The 20,805-nt window shown below is 41.4% G+C and overlaps 1 protein-coding gene across 11 annotated transcripts in view; it reads right to left on the bottom strand.

The window, feature by feature from the left end:
* magi2a (membrane associated guanylate kinase, WW and PDZ domain containing 2a) overlaps positions 1 to 7,062 on the bottom strand; it is a 226,257-nt gene extending 219,195 nt beyond the window's left edge. For all 11 annotated transcript variants that reach the window (XR_014621567.1, XM_084346037.1, XM_084346041.1 and 8 more), the window contains exon 1: positions 6,509 to 7,062. Coding sequence is in view for 10 of the 11 variants with exons in the window: in XM_084346037.1 (XP_084202163.1) it covers positions 6,509 to 6,815 (307 nt within the window). In the remaining variant the exon portion in view is untranslated. The remainder of the gene's footprint in view (positions 1 to 6,508) is intronic.
* Positions 7,063 to 20,805: the final 13,743 nt, after the last annotated feature.

Here is a 20,805-nt window from a genome sequence, read left to right as displayed (position 1 = left end):
TTCAGTTTTCAGAAACAAACTCTTGCTAGCAGTTTCTTAAATAAGATCCAAACTCCTCTCTTCAACTCTGACTCACGATTCACGCCGTCTTCCTGCAACAACTCAGCTCTCGCTCAATTTCAGAAAAAGAATGAAGTTTGTGTTTCTGGTAACAAAAAAGATCTCACTACTTAACAAAAAGTTGTATCGCATAGAATTGTTTCTATAATGGTGTCAGACACTTCCAACAACAACCTCAGTTTGTGGGTGGCAAAAAACAAGCACTTTTAGTGGACGTAACTTGATGGTTGTAGTTGCCCCAAAGGATTACTTTGCCTTGTCTTGGCTGCCAGCTGAGAAAATCTGGACCGATTTCAGGTTACTAGAGATCCATCGATCTTACATTTTCTGTTCCAACACTGCCGACCTCAGTGCTGAAACCTGAGATAGTGGCCCTCCATCACTTCAGAATTGTTAGCTGAAACAGTTTTATAAGACAACAACAAATAAACTGTATTTAAACCAATACCTGATCCGCTTAAAAGTAGATGGGGTAACAACACGGATACCTATCCGGCGGATAATGCATCCCTACAGAAACAGCATATGCACATACAAGTACCAAGTTAAAAGCAAGTATATCAAGCTCTAATAGAGTGAAATATTCCAACGTTCATCTTTACTAGCATCAAATCTAAAGGGGATTACATTAGCCACAGGAAGAAGTCTCATAGCCTTTCCTAACGTTATCCATAATGTCTTGGTCTAATGAGAATTTGCTGTGTCCCGGGGAACGTAACTGAGCCCTATGCTCTCTTATATACTCATCAGTGTTTTGTTGAGATTCTAATTACATCCTAAATACTACAGGCCGGCCTGATTGCTGGTGGCAATCTAATTTAATGCTCACCTTAGAGAGTAATAAAAGACCTAGAGGGGATACAGGCGTAGGATTTCAGATGTTGTGAAAAATTAAAGCCATGTTAGAGCACGTAGGAAATTAAGTGCTTGAGAGCAGAAACATGATTCATGATCACCGTGGAGGGAAAAAAAGTGTGATTCATAATCCGGCTCGTGTAATTACGAAGAAGATCATAAGAAAAGTTGGCAATTCAGACGAGGTGTCCCAAGAGAAAGGGACAGCACTTATACAGTCGTGACATTAGTGAAGCAGCGGACCACCGCAAAAGAGAACTTGATGTATTATTCAAAAAGGCCATGAAAAACCTTTGGAGATCGGCCATGCGTGTAACGTGGTCAGTGTGACCCTTTTCCTTGGCTAGAGGCAAAAGAAGGGAAAACAAAGCACAATTTATGACTGTTTTATTGGGTCGTAGCTGGTCCATTGTAACCTTGTATTGGAGAAGGTGTTAAGTTTAACTGCTGGCAGTTTGTCTATTTGAAGTGGCTCCTGTTAATAATGACAACAGCTCAGATTCCTGAAAAGTCCACTAATGGATCAATTCAAATAAGGCAGCTGCTCTTTGTTGTTTACAGCCGAGCTTGACCAAAACCTTCATCTAGACTCAAGTAGCAGATCTCGTATTTCAAGAGTACTTCCCTATCATTTAATCCTTACATCATATTTGTGCTTATAACTACAATAATGTTTCCAAGGCTGGATGAGGCAATTACATTATTCTGCTTACAGTTATACGCCCTGGCAGTTCTAACAATAACCAATATTTATCTCGATCTAAGCACGCCTGTCTAAGTGATTTGTCGACCATCTGAAAGAGCGTGTGGGAAAAAACACATTAAGCACAAGCACAATGGAGAAAAAGCTCTAGTAACAGAGAAAGTGCTGATAATACAAACAGTATCTGTGGATCCTCTGACAGTTAATACTTCCAATATTGTATAAAGCTGTTATTGTGTCTCGGGGAGTCTTGAGCTCCTGTAGAATTTGTTTGAAGCTGGTGTAAATCTCCAGTTAAAGGTTTTTTGACCACACTTTTGTCCGTAGATCAGATTTATACAGTGAAACACTAAACTAAATGTACTGTACATCCATTCAACATGTATTTCTCTGCACTATTTGTATTATGTCCAATTTAGAGAAACACTTGACTTGAATATACTGAAGCTATTGGTCATTGTTTCACTCTATATATACACTCTATATTTATAGATGCACCTATTTTTCTGTTACAAGTATGTATGTTATAGTTCTATGATTATTTTTATCCACCTTTGATCAGCTTGGTTGTCTTTGTTTTTAGCTTCATGTCTATTTTTATCTCTATTGGAACTGTAATTTATGCATCTTAAAGACACGTCAGCCACCAATATGTCCTGTTCCGACTTTTTCTATCATTACCACAGACATAAGCAGAAAGCAGCAAACCTGGCTGATGTTGGTGCTCTTGATATAAGGCTTATATGTTAGCTGGCTAGTTAGGTAGCATTTGCTAACCTAAGCTAAGCAAAGATTAGGGAGTATGGGAACAAGCAGAACAGTCTGATAAGTTCAGAAAATTACATTACTTTACTGTAATGCCAGCCTTTAAACCCAGGAAAAGACAACACTCATGCCAGATTACTATATAACAATATCCAAAATCTAAGACGACACATCGCGTCATATCACAAAATCAATATAATATTGAAATATTATAGAGCCCAAACTGATTATTGAAGCCCAGTCCAATTGTACACAGGTATTTTTAAAAATGCATTTGTTTCCTCGGCCACGCCAACGGTATGAAAACGCAAATGCAGGCTGTCAAGGCCATGCCAAAGCAGCAGGTGGCGATATAACCTCTCCCGTAAGGCAGAAGCCTGCCAAACAAAGGACACAAGCCAAAAAAACTTGTTTTCATGACTACACATAAACATATATCTTCACCCCTGCAGGAGTTTTCCAAAAGTTCTGTTTTCAGTGACCTGAAACGCGGTTTACGATCCACTACACAAAGACATTTTGCAATGCGTATTCATCCAGCTCAAAGCAGTGTTGTATGCTTCTACAGTATCTGCATCCATGTCATGTGTCACACAGAGCATTTCTAATAAAGTTGTTAGAAGCACTCGTGGCTCTAGAGCATGCTGGGAAACTGCTTCTGACATTAGTTAAAGTACATGGTAACACTTCATCAATAAATGGTGCATTTATAGTTAATTAAACTTCATTTAATCGTTATTTCACTGCTAACAAACAAGTTTCAACGGATGTTTATAAACCTTTACAACTGCTTAATAAATGGTTCATAAAGCATTTTGTTGTTTGTTAACAGTCAATTAAATGTAAGCTGAAGTTTGTTGAACTATAAATGTATCATTTATTAATGATGGTTAAGATAAAGTGTTACCAAGTTAACTATTAACAAACGATTAATCATGAAGGAAGATCTTAATTACACACTCTCGTTGTTAAAAAATTATACAGCAGCGGGGGAAGTGGACGTGTATCATACATGAGGCCTGGCTCACTGTGATAATACTGAAACAGATTACAGGAGTTCAACTGAATATTATCTGTTATTTGAACCCACTGCTGCAAGGACACTGCAGAGTGTTTCCCCCTCCATAATATTTACTTAATGTACATATTAAAAACAACTTGACACTCACTGTAAACAACCGATGGAGCAGAAATGAGGAAAGCAAAGCCAGAATATCAATCACTTCTGTGAATCACTGGAGAATATAAATATTTCATGGGAAAAAAACTCACACATTAGTTTTGATACAGGCTCGGCTGCCTTTTGAATAAATTCCTGGTCTGATGCTGAACGCACACACATCGTCACACAAACACACTTTGATCCAAAGCCTCTTACAGGGTTTTTCTGATTTTTCACCCCCAAAACGAGAGCCCCAAAGATCCTGCTGCTCTGAGCTCACAACGCAAGACACCCGGCGTCATTAGCAGCGAGGATCAAAGACGCAGACGGGCCAGCGGAGCGTGTCCGTGACATCAGAGCTTCACATCCAGAGCAGAAAAAAGTTGACAAGCGTTAGATAGAGTTTGGAGTTCGGGCACATTTACATGACTCGTGCTCCTTTTACATGCATGAGTCAACATGGGTTGCTCTGCATGTGTTGCAATTCAAAAGATGTCTCCAACAACTTATGGAGTCTTTGAACGGCACAACCTTGGCTGCATGTGAAACACTCACTTAAGCAGTCCACTGCTCAGGAAAAAAAAAAAATGGGTCTGAGGCATTCAATAACTGTGACCTTATCATACTTCATGGTATTTTTCATTTCTCGTGACACCGCCATAATGTTGAAATAGGGACCTGGGGATTTGCTCTAATATTTATACAATATCCTTTCCAAATCCAATTTAGTCCACTCAACGTAGCATAAATTGGATAATAAATATTGCATACTTAAATGTCTGCTTTGCAGGGGGAAAAAAATTACATATGTGATTCAAAGGTTAAACAGTAAATGAAGAGCAATTTTCTCTCAGTCAAGAAAGAGAGCAAACCCACAACTACAAGTAGCCCAAAGATTACAGGATCACAGACGTTTGTACGTCCAGGGCTGCCAATGACAATTACTTTCTGTAATAGTCCAAGTTGGTGCCTTCAGACTTCTTTATATGGTCCAAACTCCCAAAATATTGAGTTTACTATCACAGAAGACAAAAACAGAAATCAGGAAACGTTAACATTTGAGAGGCCAATAGACCCAAAAGTCAAAAATGTGCAGTTTACTATGATAGAAGGCTCAAAGAAACTGTCCCTTAAAAACAATCAGGACTCCAGACCAACTTTTTACAGTGGCTACACTGGTGCTCCAACTTCTTTTAGGTGCACCAACACATAATTTAGGTTACAATTAACAATATATTTGAATTTAACTTCTTAAAAAAATTATTCAAATGATTGTGAACAGGAATAAGGTGAAGATATATGTCTTTCTTCAGCACACGCAACATGAAGTTACAATAAGTTTAAACGTGCTTGCTGAATATCAGGTGCACTGGTGAGTCGCACTTGACAGACTTTTCAGTGAGATGTTTTTAATATTGTGCTGAACTTGCGTGTGAAACAGACTCAATTTGAAGCAAATTAATCTTATCCAACATCTAATCTCCTATCACCTATAACTGGTCAAAAAATAGCAAAAAAATGTCCATGTCGATGCATTCAAGCTTCTTTTTTGGGGTGCAAGTGCGACCTGGAACCCTGATTATATGAACGATTAATAAACAAAATTATTGCCAATCATCCAATAATCCATGCTTCCACTAACCGTTTCAGCTCATACGTGATAAAATATGTGATTTAAAATGTTGAAATACGGCGTCAGTGATGCTGCTACAGGATATATTCGTTTGTAATGTTGCTTCAAGTAACTTTTCAGCTAAACTATGGGATGTAAAGTGTGTAAATTGTGCACCAGTGATGCTTTATTTTGTTTTAGACAATAAAGTTTAATGTGAAACTGTAAAGCATCCTGCCTGCATTACATATTGTTGTCACGTGTTGGGGGATCACTGCAAAAAGTGTGTGTGTATCAGCTGATATATCGATATAGGAAGTTTTAACACCCTAATATCAGCCAATCGGTGGACTAATCCACGCTTTGAGTAACTTTTCAACTTGTATGTTTTAAAATATGTGATGCACAATGTTGAAATATGTCAGTGGTGCTACTACAGGAGATGTTTACTTGTAATGTTGTGCTGGACTTGCGTGTGAAACCGACTTGGTTTGGGGGAAATTAATAATCTTACCCAACATCTAATCTAATCCATTGTTTACTTGAGAGGTATTATACCTTTATTTAGTGACAAAAAGCAAAAAATGTCCACGTTGATGGACTCAAACGTGCTGTTTTGACTGATAACTGCCAACTGATGGACTAATCCGAACTTCACCTGACTGTTTCAGCGCCTACATCATAAAACATGCGATGTAAACTGTTAGTGGAGCTACTACGGGAGATGTTTGCTTGTTATAGTGTGCTGGATGTCTTTTGTTGCGTGTGAGACCGACTTGGTTTGGGGGCAAATTAATAATCTTCCCCAACATCTAATCTAATCCAGTGTTTATCTGAGTGGTATTATACCTTTATTGGATATCCTGTAATCTTGACCTATGGTGGCTGCGTGACATTTAAACAGTATTACAGTGAATGCAGCCTCAAGAAAGTATTATGTATTTGTTATTATTAGTTATGCACAAGGCTGTGTGTAGTTGAAGTGTGTGTGTGTGTGTGTGTGTGTGTGGCTGTGAAGTGTGTATTTTCTGCAACACACCCCCTTAAAAAGAAAGCTACCCCTAGCAACAGGACCCTGCTAAAAACACGTCTCAAACACCCATTTAACAACAACCACACTGGAAATAATGCTAATATTTGGATATAAAAGGCGTAAAAGTACATAAAAACAGTTTTAAAAGTTGATTTTCTTGACGTGGTTTGTGTGGAGCACCGAGGGAAAAAAAAATGGAGAGAGTGTCAGTTTCAGGAGACAATAGCTGCTGTCAAAACACAAAAGCGTGTCAGACGAGCTAACGGTCGAGGAGAGAAAATGAACGAAATGCGGGGAAAAAAAGAGAGAAAAAGTTACCTTGTTTGACACACTTGAGTCGGACCGGGTCTTTGCTGTGTTTGACCACAGCGTGGACGTCCCTGGTGGTGAGTCCGGCCACCGGGGTATCGTTGACTTCCAGCAGGAGTTCATCCTGGCAGAGTTGGCCGCCGTTGCTCGGCGCTCCTCCGCCCGCCGGGAGAAGCTCGCCGACGACCGGGAACTGTCCATTCTCCGCGCCGCCCTTCAGCTCCAGCCCCAGCTCCCCCTCCTCATTCCTGCAAAGGACGCTCTCACGGACTTTGTTGGTCCAGTGGTGCTTCCTCTTCTTCAGGCTCTTGGACATGGCTCAAACAAGGTGGTGGTGGTGGTGGTGGGGAGTGGGGGGGGTAGATATCACATGAGGGCGGCCGTGGAAGAAGTTTTGTCGCTCGGCTGAAGTCGCCCCGCTGTCACCGTGACACTGCAACGAGTCCAGTTTCAACAGTAAACGCCAGTTGTGTCCATGTCAAGGCGCGCACACACACTCACACTCTCACACACACTCACACACATGCACACAGCAGCTGGATCATCAGTCTGCCTGTGTGTTAACTGAGAGCTGCTCAACTTGTGCTGCCTTCACGGGCTGGCTCCACGATCGGAATCGACGCAACTCCTACCTACCTCCCACCAAATTATGTAAACAGACTTTAGTGGTAGAAGACAACATGTGAGTCACAGTATTTAAATGATCATATTTTTTATGTATTACTATGTAAACAACTCTGTTATAACCTGCTAACAAACTCATGCAGACATTAAATCACTTTTGAGACTTTTATAAGTTTGTTTTTGCACTTATACCACCTATTGATCAGTTGGGTAGAAAATAGCAAAAAAATGTCCAAGTTGGTGCATTCAGAAATCTTTATATGGCTGGAAAAAAGCTCCAAATCCAAAAATAGTCAGTTTTCTATCATAGAAGACCAAAAAAAAAGAGGAATTTACATATTTGGGAAGCTGAAACATGAACATTTTAGGCTTTCTTGCCCTAAAAAATTACATTAATGATTAATAAACAAAAAATATTCAGTTTAATATCATGTAAGACTTTTAAAAAAGTGGAAAATACACATTTCAGAGGCAAAAACATGACATTTTTAAGCATTGTTGTCCTAAAAATGACATTAAATGATTAATAAACAAAAATATTTCCAATTGATCACCAATTGATACGTTTGTTTTTGCAGATATACCACTTCAAAGTACTGTTCGGCTTTTGCAAAAGCCTAGTTGTTTTCAAACAGGGGTCCTTCAGTGGGTCCCAAGTCAAATGAGTAACTTTTATCACATTTTTTGGAGAGAAATAGTTTTGGTCATAATTGATCGACAAAGTCCTCTAAAATTGGGGGTCTACAGTCAAATTTGCATCTATTGTAGGAGTCCTTGATATAAAAAAGTTTGGAAACCCCTGCTTTAGCCTATAAATGCATAATTTAAATAAATAAATAAAAAATCAACAAATCAATACAAATCATTCATTGTATAACTTAAACGTTGATTTCTTAAAAAAACGAAACACTGCAAAAAAAAAAGCATCTTAAGTGTCACATTTATTCAAACGCATCAAGGAAATGTGTTTACAACTTCCAAACTTCATAAGTTTACAACTTTCTGAGGGGTACCTGAAGGCAGCACCCAGCTCCAACCAGCCCAACTGACCCGGATGTGAAGGCTGGAGGAGGAGGAGAGAGGGAAGGCTTTTCCCAAATCCAGCTTTCCATGGAAAAAAAAAAAAGAGGAGAGAGAGAGAGAGAGGCAGAGCAGCGGTATTTCCACTGGCATGGCAGCAGAGCAGCAATAATAAGGCTTTTTTTTTTTCATCATACCACAAATATGTCTCTTCTTTTTTGACATTTGCTTACACTTACTTCAAAAAGTACAGTTTGTTAAATTAGACTGGAGCACTTCATCAAACTTTTATTACATGAAAGCTTCAAAACAAGCCGCATTGTCATTCCTCTCCCCTTGAAAGTGCGTCTACATCAATTACAGTCTATTTCTAGCCGGACAAAGAGCCGCAGAGGTCGCCTGATTCAAAAACTTTATTGCCAGAGACGTCTTTAAAACACATTTTCATTATTTCTCAAATCTTTTCTTTCCCTCAGGTGAACTTGACAGCGAGAGATTTGACGTCTCTGAGCGCTGTCGAGGTCTTTGTAGAACGAAAGCCTTTGTATTTTCATGAAACATCTTCAAGGGCGGCGAGTGTTGCTCAGCCGAGCCTCTCGTTAATGATATTCAAAATTTCAGAAGCATATTTTGTTCCCTCTAATAGCATTTGCTCGCTGTAATAGTTTTCGCCAGAAGCAATAGCTCTAAAGGCAAAAAAAAAGAAATCCACTTTTGTTTATCTCTCGACTAGAGGACAGGGCTGTAACGCAAACGCAGAAATGACTGAGTATAATCCATCTTCAGACAAAATGTGTGTTGTGGGTATTTTTCCTTGACATCTTTTAAAAACTCCCCAATCTGCTTTTGTAAAGCCTCCTCTAACATCTCCGCTCTCTCAGTTACAGAGCTCATTTTCAGTAATGACAGTGTGCTGCTTTGCTGGCATAATTGCATAGATATACAATGATAATAGCCGTGCTACATTGCGCAGTTATCTGTCGCAGCAAGTTAATCCCTTTTTTTGAGCCTTAAAGTCGTGTTTTTCTCATAACAAATGAAAAAAAAAGTCCATTAATGAGTTCAGATAAAGTGCACTTGTTTCCCACACAGACTTCGTCTTGTGTCGTTCATTCTGCCTCGTTCGGTAAATGTTTCTGGAGAGTTCAAAACACTAAGGAACAACAAATTACAAAGATTTTTCATATTATGGAGCGCTTATAAAAACATCTCCATACAGCCAGACATTAAAAGGGCTGTGTACCAAACCTCAATATGATCTTATGGCGCATTCATGTGGTTTGAGAATAATCAGAAAAAACAGCTTATATCAGGCAGAAACCTCGGCACCGATCAGAGGTCCAGACCATCCAGGGGGGTTTATGATAAATCTGAGAGGTCACAAGATGAATGAAAAACACATTTTATGTACTGAGCACTTGGAAACCAAAGTTTGACTCACTTTATTAGCTTTTCCAGAGCTATCATCCGCTTCTCATGGTCTTCATGAGCAAAGGTCAAAAGTACAACGACTGTTTAAAGGTGCACTACGTAGTTTTGGGGAAAATATAGCATCCGTTTGGTGCAACCGTACAACGTCCGTATTCCTACGCACGAGTGGAACGTAGCGCCAAAGGAAGAGGCCGTCTGACGGCAACGTTACGTGCCAAAAACCTTCAAACCATAACGTGCACTTAAATGGATTTGTATTTTTTAGGTGGGACTTACGTTAGGTGACTAAAATATGCCTTGCTGCCGATACAATGCCTCTCCACACATGGGGAGTGCTGATGGTCACCTACTGCAGGTAACACACTGAGTAGGAATAAACACCTCATACAACCATCATCAAAAGACCTGAACTATCCCTTTAAACTATTTCTTGTTTCTTTTGCATAGAGCAAAGATAGCTGCCTCCCCTTGTTCCATGCTAAGCTAAGCTAACCAGCTGCTGGATTTAACTTACAGACCGCTCCTTGCACCAAGGTGAATAAGCATATTTCTCAAAATGTCTATTCCTGTGCACCGTATGTATTTAAAAGATGAGAGGCCTTCTGTGTCCTCAGTCACAGCTATGGCCCCGCTTCAAAACAGATCTGTTTGAAGTTTTAAACACTTCAAAACAAAGGAAGGGAAAGCAGACATCCCAAATACCAGACTTGTAAGATGATCACCTCAACTTCAATACCGAGCTGCAATCAACTTCTCCCCACAACAATTTTCGCCGTCCTTGAGTCGAGATGACAACAGCGGCGACAGACAGTGCCTTTATTTTCTCCTCGCCTCTGCATTCCAGAGGTGGGAGCGCGGCACGCGGACTCGGGAGTGAAAATTAAAAAACTGGGGAGTATTTCGACAAGGGCAGGCACTCTGGAGGCAGTGTTTGAACAGTCAGAGGAATGCTCTGCGCGTGGCAGAATAAGTGGCGGGGAGGAGACGAGAACATCAGCGGCGAGGGGAATGAAAGGCCTGGAAAAACAGTGTGGGATTAAGCCGTGCGAGATATGCTGGGTGGGCTCGGGGGGGCCTGGCACAATGAGCCTGTGGGCTGGTGAGAATATTTAACATAACGTCTATGTGCAGAGGACAAACATTTTCACAATCCCTGTTTATATAATTTCCTTTCTGCAGGAAAGGAAATTCACTCCGTCCGGCCATCAGTCACATCCACACCACCAGATGGGAGTTCATTGACTCAGCCCCTGGGATTGCTGCGCTGCTCCGCTACATGATGTAATGGTTATGACAGGCCTCATCGCAGGATAATTAACGCTGGTCAGGAATAAAAGTGAAATTGCCTGATGACAGCCTCCCCTGCCAATGAAAGAGGAAGTTATTATCCACTTTGTTTGAGCTAACGCTGCCATTCCAGCACCAGCGGAGTCATTGTTGGCCATTTGGCTGCTTGTTCGACAACGTCGCTCTTGATACAGGCATGAATGATTGGGCAGAAGCCGACAGTTTGTCTTATTCGGGCCGTTCAATCCGGGGCATCTGACCTGTTTATTTCGCTGCCATCTGCTCGACCTTGTAGCCCAGGAAAGGTCCAGTCCGTCACTCCGTATCTCCCTTTGCTTCCACCCTGGAGGACGAAGAGGTGCCAAGAGATGTGCAGCTGAACCTGATACACTGCCAACAGCGTCTCTGGTTTTGTTGGAACTGGCAGGAAAAGGTTGGGGACGCTGTACAATGTGAGAATGTCTGGAGGCAGAACAGAGGACATGGCAAGGAACCCATCCATTCATGGCCCATTCAACCATTCTCTGTGTTTTGTTCCAGGTCCATCTAGTTTTCTAAGTTTGGTGTGGAAGAACTTCGGTGTGAGACACCTTCGGGATGAACCGGAGAGCCAAGTGTAAAACCATCACCAGAATCAGTGTCTGAGTGGCTGAATGAACGAGATAAATAAAGCAGCCAGGTTCCAAAAATCTTGTTGAAAGCCTGTTTGGCAGCAGATTAAAGGAGAAGCTCGCCCATAAATGAAAAGTTAGTCATTATCCACTCATCCTCTAATCACCCCCATGCTGATGGAAAGTGGGGTGAAGTTTTGTCGTTTCTGGAGCTTCACAGCAAAACAGCGTTGTACTCATACTTAAGTACAGGACTTAAAATGTTATATACTACATTTCATCACTGACAATAACAGCCTATAGTTTCTATAAGTACGTGTTCAACCTCAGTAGTCTGAATGAGGCATGTACTTTACTGGGTGAGCTATTTATCAGCTTTATTACACACCATGTTTCAGTCATCCAATGTTGGAACAATATCCTACTTAATGAAGGTTGGATAAAGCTCACCTAGTAGGGTCAGGGTGCATGTCTCAGTCAGACTACTGATTGAGACGAGGGGTTCAAGTCCATCCCGTAGCTTTTGCTGCATGGAGTAAAATATCATAAAATCTTTGATCTTGAACCACAAGAAGTTCTTTAGACATCTGAGACTGGAGATGAAAAGATGTCTAAAATGACATAGCAAAAACCTTCATTTTGAACCCTGTAAGGATGTCAATTGGACGTCACTAGTGAACGTTGAAAAGACGTCTAAAATAGACTCTCCACAGGACGTCTTGTCAAAGTCGGCAAAGGCGATGAATTGACATCTTTCAGATATGCTTTAGCTCAGTGGGTAATGAAAACTGACGGCCATGACATCAACCTATCGTCTTGTTGAATCAGCAAGGACGCTTAAGTGTTTTTTTTGTTGAGAAATGTTGAGGATATCATTTAAAAAAAACCTTTAGAAGCTTGCAATGTGCTAGCTTGTTAGCCTTAAAACCAAAGAAGAAGAAATAGGTCATCATGGAGAGTTCACAAAGTGTGCCTGACTTCTAAGCTACCAGCATAGATGCGTGTTGTATCCTGGCTGGCTATAAGAGCACAGTGACTCGTTAATGTGTATGCTCTCAAACGTCCCTGAGCCCCTGTGGATTCGCAATAAGAGCGGTGTCATCCTGTGCAGCTCCGCGGTGAGGCCCCCCTCCTGCTATCTGTCCGCTGATGAATTAGTCTGCACGCACCTAATACCACGACCAGTAAATCAAAGGACCTCAGGGTGAAGCTCAGGGCTTCTGTCTGCCAGCTTTGATTGGATCGTCCTCTGCATGGTTATAATGATGTTTTACCTTCAGGGGGTGACCACTGTCACGACTGCTCCTCCAATGATTCAGGCAGGATTGTAACACAGAGGAAACAACTCCCAAAGTCCACTAACATTCAACACCTCCCTCCCTCGTCCCTCCCGCCCTATCAGCTCAGACAGATAAGTACCTTCTCCCACGCTGAGGGCTTTTAACTGCCTCGAAGCCTGGAAACAGTCCCACCGCTCACTCCTGCAAGAACAAGGCGATGCTTCCCACTCACTGGGGGAATGTTACATTCACACTATCACAGTCAGTCATCTGTCTCCACCGGTCCGTCCTCGCAGGCTCCATCATCCATCAGAGGGGGAGCGGCGACACTATTGCCACGCAATCAACAGCGTGACAGCTTGATAGACTTTCACAAGCCACCTCTCATATCCTGTCACAAAGCAGATCTGACAAAACCGGCGGAGGCGGGTCATCAAACTCGGAGATAGCAGCGCTCGGTGTGTTCGAGATAAGGTCTAATACTTTCTCAAATAGACTCTGTTGGCTGCTTTATCTTCTCATAAAATTGGCAAATTTGTTGAATAATAACAGATTTATTTGTCTGTGTGTTGTGTGTTTTGGGTCGGTGGATAGATGGGAGAATAAAACACGCTGTGAGATGTTTATTGGACGAGCTGATATATGCTGTATCTCAGTTTTTATAGCTCAAGGTTTTAGTTTTTCAGCGCTCAATAAAACACACACACACACACTCCCCTGTATACTTACAAAGAGACGGTTGTTAGCGTCGACATAGCTGCGTAGATAATGGAAATATGAAGTGTATTTGTTTGCATTCTCTGTCTTTATGCAACTTAGATGATATCAGCGTATAAAGTAATCAATGGTGGAACAGGGATCAGACCAAGTAAAACATAAAACATCAAAGTCACGCTCTCGTATCGCAGAAACATCAAAACGTATTGTTATTCTGCAGCAAATTCATCATATCTTTGAAGTTTGAAGTGTGCAGAGCGTTAGTTATTCGGCTCTCCACCTGATCCATTCTCCACATACATTTATACAAAAGGAACCTTATCACTGCCAGACTGTCAGACGTATGATTAGCATTAAAAAACCTTGACGCACACGTACAATAACATCTCAGTGGCATTAATATAAGTCAAGGGAACTGTAGCATATATACAGGAAGGCCTGATGGGCCAGACTTTAATATGAATGGAGCATTAACCCTCTTGATAAACAGATACCAGCATATGAATGCAGAATCTGCAGGCAAGGGACGAGATTTTGACACCAGAAGAGGCCCATCGGCTATCGTCTGATGGTGATTTAGCTTTTTTACTCACTTTCTTACAATTTTTTCTGCATTCATATGGACATATGTTTATAAAGATGAGCTAAAACAATGTCTAATCAGACTATAAACCACAGGGGTATTGTTGTTGCACCTCTTCCCAGCATTGGATGCTTTTTTTTTCCGGGCTGTAATCAAACACACTTAATCCTCCCAATCTATCATTTGCTGTAATTGGAAGATTATCATTAACTTTATTGTATCAGACCCTTAAAAAACAGCTGTTGCTTCAGCGGTTTAATGCTCAGGGACACACTCTCTTTAAAATGTGAGCACAGAGACCTGATGCCTCTCCTAAACAAAATAGATACAGGCTGCAAGGACACATGAACGTAATTCATTTTTCACGTCAAACAGCTGAAGGAATCGACAGCACATTAACCTGACATGAACTAACAGATATGAATACAGGATGCTGACATTCTGCATTGATTGATTGCAAGTGTAGTTATTCTTTTTTTATTGATCGTCACATCGATCTGTTGTAAGTGTGCAGTTATGTGTGTGCACGTGTGTCCATATGATGCGAGGTGAATCATCTCGTACTGGTTCATGATTACAGTATGTCTTGGTCTGGTGCTGCTCCGTGTGGGTGCAGGAAAACATGCAGATTGCTGACACGTGCAAAGTAAATGCACATTAACCTGAGAAAATAATTACTAATACCCAGTCCACCCTGAATAACCCCATTACTGACAAGACAAGAGGTTGACTCACTGCCTAATCTGGATTCTGAGTTGATATTAAGTCACTCTCTTTATTTAAAACCTTGTCACGATTGATTTGATCGAAAGCCCTACAGGCATCTAAAAAGTTATGAGTAAAATTGAGATGGATGACAGTGATTAGAGATTTGATTCATATGTCTGTGGCATGCTTATCATTTGTAAATATAAAAAAACTCTAAGCCGCCTTTAATTATCTCAGTCACCTTGGACAGGATGCTGTCTGGTGTCTATATGGTTGTTAATTTCACGAGTATTATCTGTGCCCCTGTCATTGTCTCTCTGCAGACATGTCCTGACTACCCAGAGCTCAAGTAGTAAACATGTAAATATTGAAATAATATAAATGAATACAAGGCTACAATAACAAATCACTTAATGATAGTTAAATAGAAACTCAGCCAGCGTTTCCATAAGATTTTTCTGCCAGGTCTATTTTTACCCTTGAACACTTGGGCATATCTTCTTTGACAGACACACTTGACTGTGGGTGTTTCATTGCAGCCTCTCATAATCCAAAATTTAAGTCTGGCAATGTTCCTTAATCCACCACGCAAAAAAACACCAGAGCGCCATGATTTAGGACTTAAAATACCCTTACAACCGCTGAGATAGAGGGGGCATCCAGAGTTCGAGCAAGCGGGCTGAGAGGTCAGGTATCACCTGCAGCTAGCGGCACGGATGATACCGGCTGGCACCTTTGTGAAGGCGAGAGGATTAACAGAGCAAAGTTGATCTCGGTGTTATAATATAAGGGGGTTGGAGAGGTTAGCCGAGCCTTCAGCATCCTTCTAATTAATATTCAGACCCTGTGACTATACGAGCAAATGCCCCCGTGCCCTCCCTATAGTCCCCGTTTGTCCCGAGTGAGCGAGTTTGTGTCTAAAGACAGATCTCTTCCCCTTCAGCTAAGGGACTCTCTGACTCGCCTCGGTCTGCTGCAGAATGATTGGGCGACCCCGGGGCGAGCTTTTCCCAGGGCCCTTTTCGGTATTCTGTTCACAAAGCCCCGTCTAAAGACCCTCATTGATCAGCGGCTCCTTAAGATCCTCTCTTCTCGTTCGGCGAGGAGTAACTGTTACATCACTGTCGCGGGAAATAGATAAATAGTCGTCTGATTTACGAGGGAGCGGCCGGGTCACAGCTACAGTCTGTTCCTTTTCTGACAATATTTATGTGTTATATATTTAATTGTAGATGCAACAACAAAAGGGAGTGGATTTTTTTGTTTGTGTTTAAAAGATGACTATAACGGCTAAATCTATTCAAGTAAGGTTCAGTTGTTTATGATGTGATTTAAGGATGGTCAAGTGACAACAGGTGGTTGTATATTGGAGGAGACAGTAACCCTCATCTTGATGTGAATATCGTACTGATCTGGTGCTGTGCTAGTTGTTGCTACTATCTTTTATAACCTATTATCATGGGACTTTGGCCAAAACTCGTGGCTGGAAGCTTTTTTTCCTCCATATTTTTTCATGTTTAATAATGAACCCATAAAGAGTGTGTGGAGGTGGAGAGAGTCTGTCACTGTAATAGTGAAAAAACTTACAAAAAGAACAATTACGCTTAATGAATCTCTCAGTTTTATGGCGGGCGGCAACCAGTGTTAAAGGATAAGTGAAAATGAAAAATGAAAATTCAGTCATTATCTACTTACCTCCATGTGTAGTGCACAAAACATTTCTGGAGCTTCACAGCAAAACAGTAAAACTAAAAAAGACTTTTAGAGCGAGTTTTTTGTGCTACAGAAGTGGTAAAAACACAAACACAACAGGAGGGGACATGGGACATCACAACAGCATGTCACTAAACGAAAAAGAAAATGGAACTGTTCTTTAAAAATGAGAGAAGTAGCAACAGTAAAGCGCTGCTGAGCAGTGCAGTCAAGGGTAAAAAGCAAATTAAACTCATTTATTACACTTGGAACAAAGGAGAGTTCAAACCTATATTGCAGTTTTCCCCAGGGAGCCCGTATCTCCGACGGACAAGTTCCTCCAAGAGTGGACGGTCAGAACCGGTCGAGATTGACCTTGCTTTCTGCAAAACTTGTCTGTATACACACTCATTCTGTATTTAAAAGTACACAGTACTACAGCGTCCCAGTTTTTGGGGAATCAGAGTTGTAGGTAAACATGAAGACAGCACGCTCATTAATGTGATCAGTAACACCTGTGATTATCTGCTGTTTCATATCAAAATGGCTGCTGTGCAAAAGGTCCGTTGGCATTTTATCTGAACCCAGTTATATGATCTCATGTATTTTTTATTTTGTTTAAAGGTGCACTCAGGGAAATAATAAACAAACTGCACTTAAAAGACAACACAGTTTCATACTGTTTCACTTTGTTTACATTTTCAGAAACCTTTTAAGCAGCCACCTGGTCTCATACAGCGTTCTGGGGACCGAATTTCTCTCTGGGGACGTCTTGTTTATTCAGTCGTGGAACAGCAAATAAATATTTATAGATATTTTTATATACATACATATATATATATACGTATATATTAATGATGTAAATATTGTCTTAATGACTTTGAATTTCTTAAACAAAGCAAGACAATGCTGACCTTAACAACAGGCCTTTTCACAGCAGACATTTTGACACGACATGGTTGAAAAAGCACAGGTGTAACTGCTAACGTTACTTTGGCTCTATTTTATTAAAGCCATGACAGTGTGACAGTGAACCAGCATGGACAAGGACCTTCATTTTGTTATTTACACCTGTGCTCTTCCTCTGTGACCTGTCAAAAATGTCTGGAAATGAAAATGTTGGCATCAAAATTCAACAACGAGTGGATATACACTTCCAATGTTGGAGTTGGAGCTACTGTTTTACATTTTCAGAAAGCTTTTAAGCAGCCACCTGTCTGGTTTCATACAGCGTTCTGGGGGCCGAACTTCTCTCTGGGGACGTCTTGTTTATTCAGTCGTTGAATACATACACCTTATTAATGTATGTAACTGTAAATATTGGCTTCCTGAGTTTGAATTTCTCTTACAAAACAAGCTGGCCTTTCAAGAGGCCTTTTCACAGCAGACATTTTGACAGGACATGGTTGAAAAAGCACAGGTGTTACTAACAACATTACTTCGGTTTCTGTTTCATTAAAGCCGTGACAGTGTGACAGTGAATCAGCATTCACGAGGACCTTAATTGTGTTATTTACACCTGTGCTTCCTTCTCCGTGACCTGTCAAAATGTCTTATTACCGAGATAGGCTTCGCTGCAGTATTCTCACACCCTTGTAAAATTTTATGGAGGATGAATTAGCGGAGTGATTTCCTGCTACATTTTCCGAGACGAAACACCGAAGCACGAGGCACGGCTATGCTATCTGAACACCTCTGCTGCTCCATGAGCTCACCTGGAGGTTGTGCCCCCTACAAAAATGAGTTTCCACCTCTGATATAAACCGAGGCCCTCACATCCCCTCCTTTTGACTAACTAGCGTGACCTACAAAACTCCACACCACATCCTCTCCAAACCTGCCGCGTTAATCAAATGCCTTATTTTTATTCATCACTCTGCTCCCATCCTCCCCCAAGCCTTTTTTTGACAAGGTGGCACCTCGCTCGCTGCACTCCACTATGTGCGCCTCCTCTGTCATGCAGATGCAGCCCACAACTTAATTATTCATCCCCAATCTATCCGTTAACAGCAGCCTACACTGCAAGTCGCTCACCCCCAGTCAATAAATATTCTCTTTGCTAAGATTAGAAGATTTTGCCTGACCTAGATATTAAATCAAGTTATTGTTCCAGCTCTGTCATGCTAAATTTTCTCTGACAGTGAAGGGAAAAGAGAGAGAGGGTGAGGCAGATGGATGCCGACTTAAACGAATGCTTCAGTTCAACAGTGACCCCTGCTGTAGAGCACCGACTGGTTTTTCTTCCCTCAGGGCAGACAATAGAGGGCTCTTCAGTTCAGAGGGACGAGGCTTGTGTGGAATCAAAAGTGGCCACTTCGCCACGCGAGAGAGGTTTGTTAAGCACAAACGGCATCTTTTTCCTCCTGCGTGAGACTGTTTATATGCAACCTGTGTTATAGAGTCCAAACTGTGCCACCAGAGGAAAAAAAAAATGAATGGATGTTTGATTTAAACTGATAAAGAGAACAAAAAGAGAAGGAATGTGTGCAGGGCTGGAGGTGCTGGCAACTGCGAGGCGAACGTTTATAGTGTGTTCTTGAATGGACCCCTTTCCTGAGTTGACCCAGCTGGTACCAGGCGTCAGTTGAATGTCAGAAAGACAATGGACTCGTTTGATCAGATGGTAAAGTCTAGCTGGAGACGAAAATCAGGTAACATTCGAAAGAAGTTACATTTTGGCTACTTTACCTCTCGACTTATAATCAACCAACCAAATAATGATCAATAATTATGATCTAATGTTTGAATTTCATGCAGTGTGGACATTGATATCATGACATTTAGCAGGCAGGGGTGTTGGTCACCATAACAGTACAACAGTTGTTCTGTATTCATTTTCATTATTTAACAAGGCAGTAATCAACATAAGAACAAACAGCAATCAGCGAGGCAAGTAAATACACAACAACATTTAGATTGCTTACAGCCCCCACAGTCTAACATCACATCCAGAGGTATATGGCATTAAGTATAAAGTGACAGAAATGGGTGAATGTAGAGTGGGTTAAGAAGAGAAATAGGGGTGAGAAAATAGGTCAGGTCATATGAAAACATTCAGGTTTTCCCACAGGAGATGAATTTAAGCTTCTCTGGTTTAAGGCAGCCCAATAAGTCTCTGACCCGATGCTTGTAAGAAGGCAGAAAGGGAAGTTTCCAACTAGGTAACATGACTCATCTGCTGGTAGAATCCCCAAAATAGCTGTAAGGGGCAAAGTTCAAAATCAAATTCAAAAGCCTCAGAAAAACACTTAAAAACAGAGAAATCTGACTGTTTAGGACATTGACCAGAACTGATGAAATACAGTGGCTGGTTTTGAGTTTATAATGAAGGCAGGGAGGGTCAATATTAGGGAATAACTTTCCAAACTTTGGTTACTTAACACCACGACTTGCCGCATGCTGATGTTGGCATTAGACCTGTTTACCGATGTTGGTGGCCAGCTAGGGAGGAGCCCTTCTTCTTCTTCCGGCTACAGCGTGTTAATGAGCTTTTAGGGTGTGATATGACAACAACGTGGACCTTTTTCGGTCCCAGTCATGTGCAGGTGTGTTCATGACTCCAATCTTTAAAATTACACTTGTAAAAAGTTTTAAGAAACTAGTAATTAAACACTTTTGGGTGGCACAATACATCCACCATATCCCTGTCCTTCTGTAACAGTGCATATCAGTGTGGTCACCTCCAGCGTATGTCAGGAATGCAGAGTGTGTCCAGAAACCTGCTCGTCCCGGACACGTAATCCAGCCCTAATCCTCACCTTGACTGTTTGTCTGAGTGACAGGAGTAATCTTTGTTCAAGGTTGGCACCGTGCTGGTTTTGGTGGATGGCGAGGGGGGGGGCTTGCAGCAGCTGTCCATGCCATGCCATACCACAGGGGCCAGTTCCTCTGGAGTCCCACCAACGTCCGTGCTGCAGCCTTGGCAGTGCTCGCAGCATGGTTTATGCCTCAGTGCTACAGGGAAGAGTAATCACTGGTTCTGCAGCAGCGCTGAAGATTTAGCAGTCCTCTTACCTTCAGCCCAAACCGTCACTCACTCAGAATAGAGCAGCTGCCTGGAGGCTGCCAGTGGAAGTATACATCATCCACCATTCATACCCTCCTCCTGCCGCTGCTCACCGCCACTACGTCACATGAATCAATGTGTCAGATGGAAATATTCATGAAAGGCAATTAAAATAACTAAGAGATCTATCATCCGTAAACACAGGAGTTGACAAGATTACCATCGTGATGAATATTTATTACAAGGAAAGGCAGGATCAAAGGGGTTTCTTCTGCTAAAGCGCAGGCAGACCGCTCACAGAGATGTGCAAATGAAAAAAAAAGAGAATACATGGTGGTGTTTGCTAA

Source organism: Pagrus pagrus (assembly GCF_965226575.1).
Source record: "Pagrus pagrus genome assembly, chromosome: 23".
Taxonomy (NCBI): Eukaryota; Metazoa; Chordata; class Actinopteri; order Spariformes; family Sparidae; genus Pagrus; species Pagrus pagrus.
The sequence above is the reverse complement of the archived record's forward strand: the minus strand, read 5'-3'. Positions and strand labels throughout refer to the sequence as shown.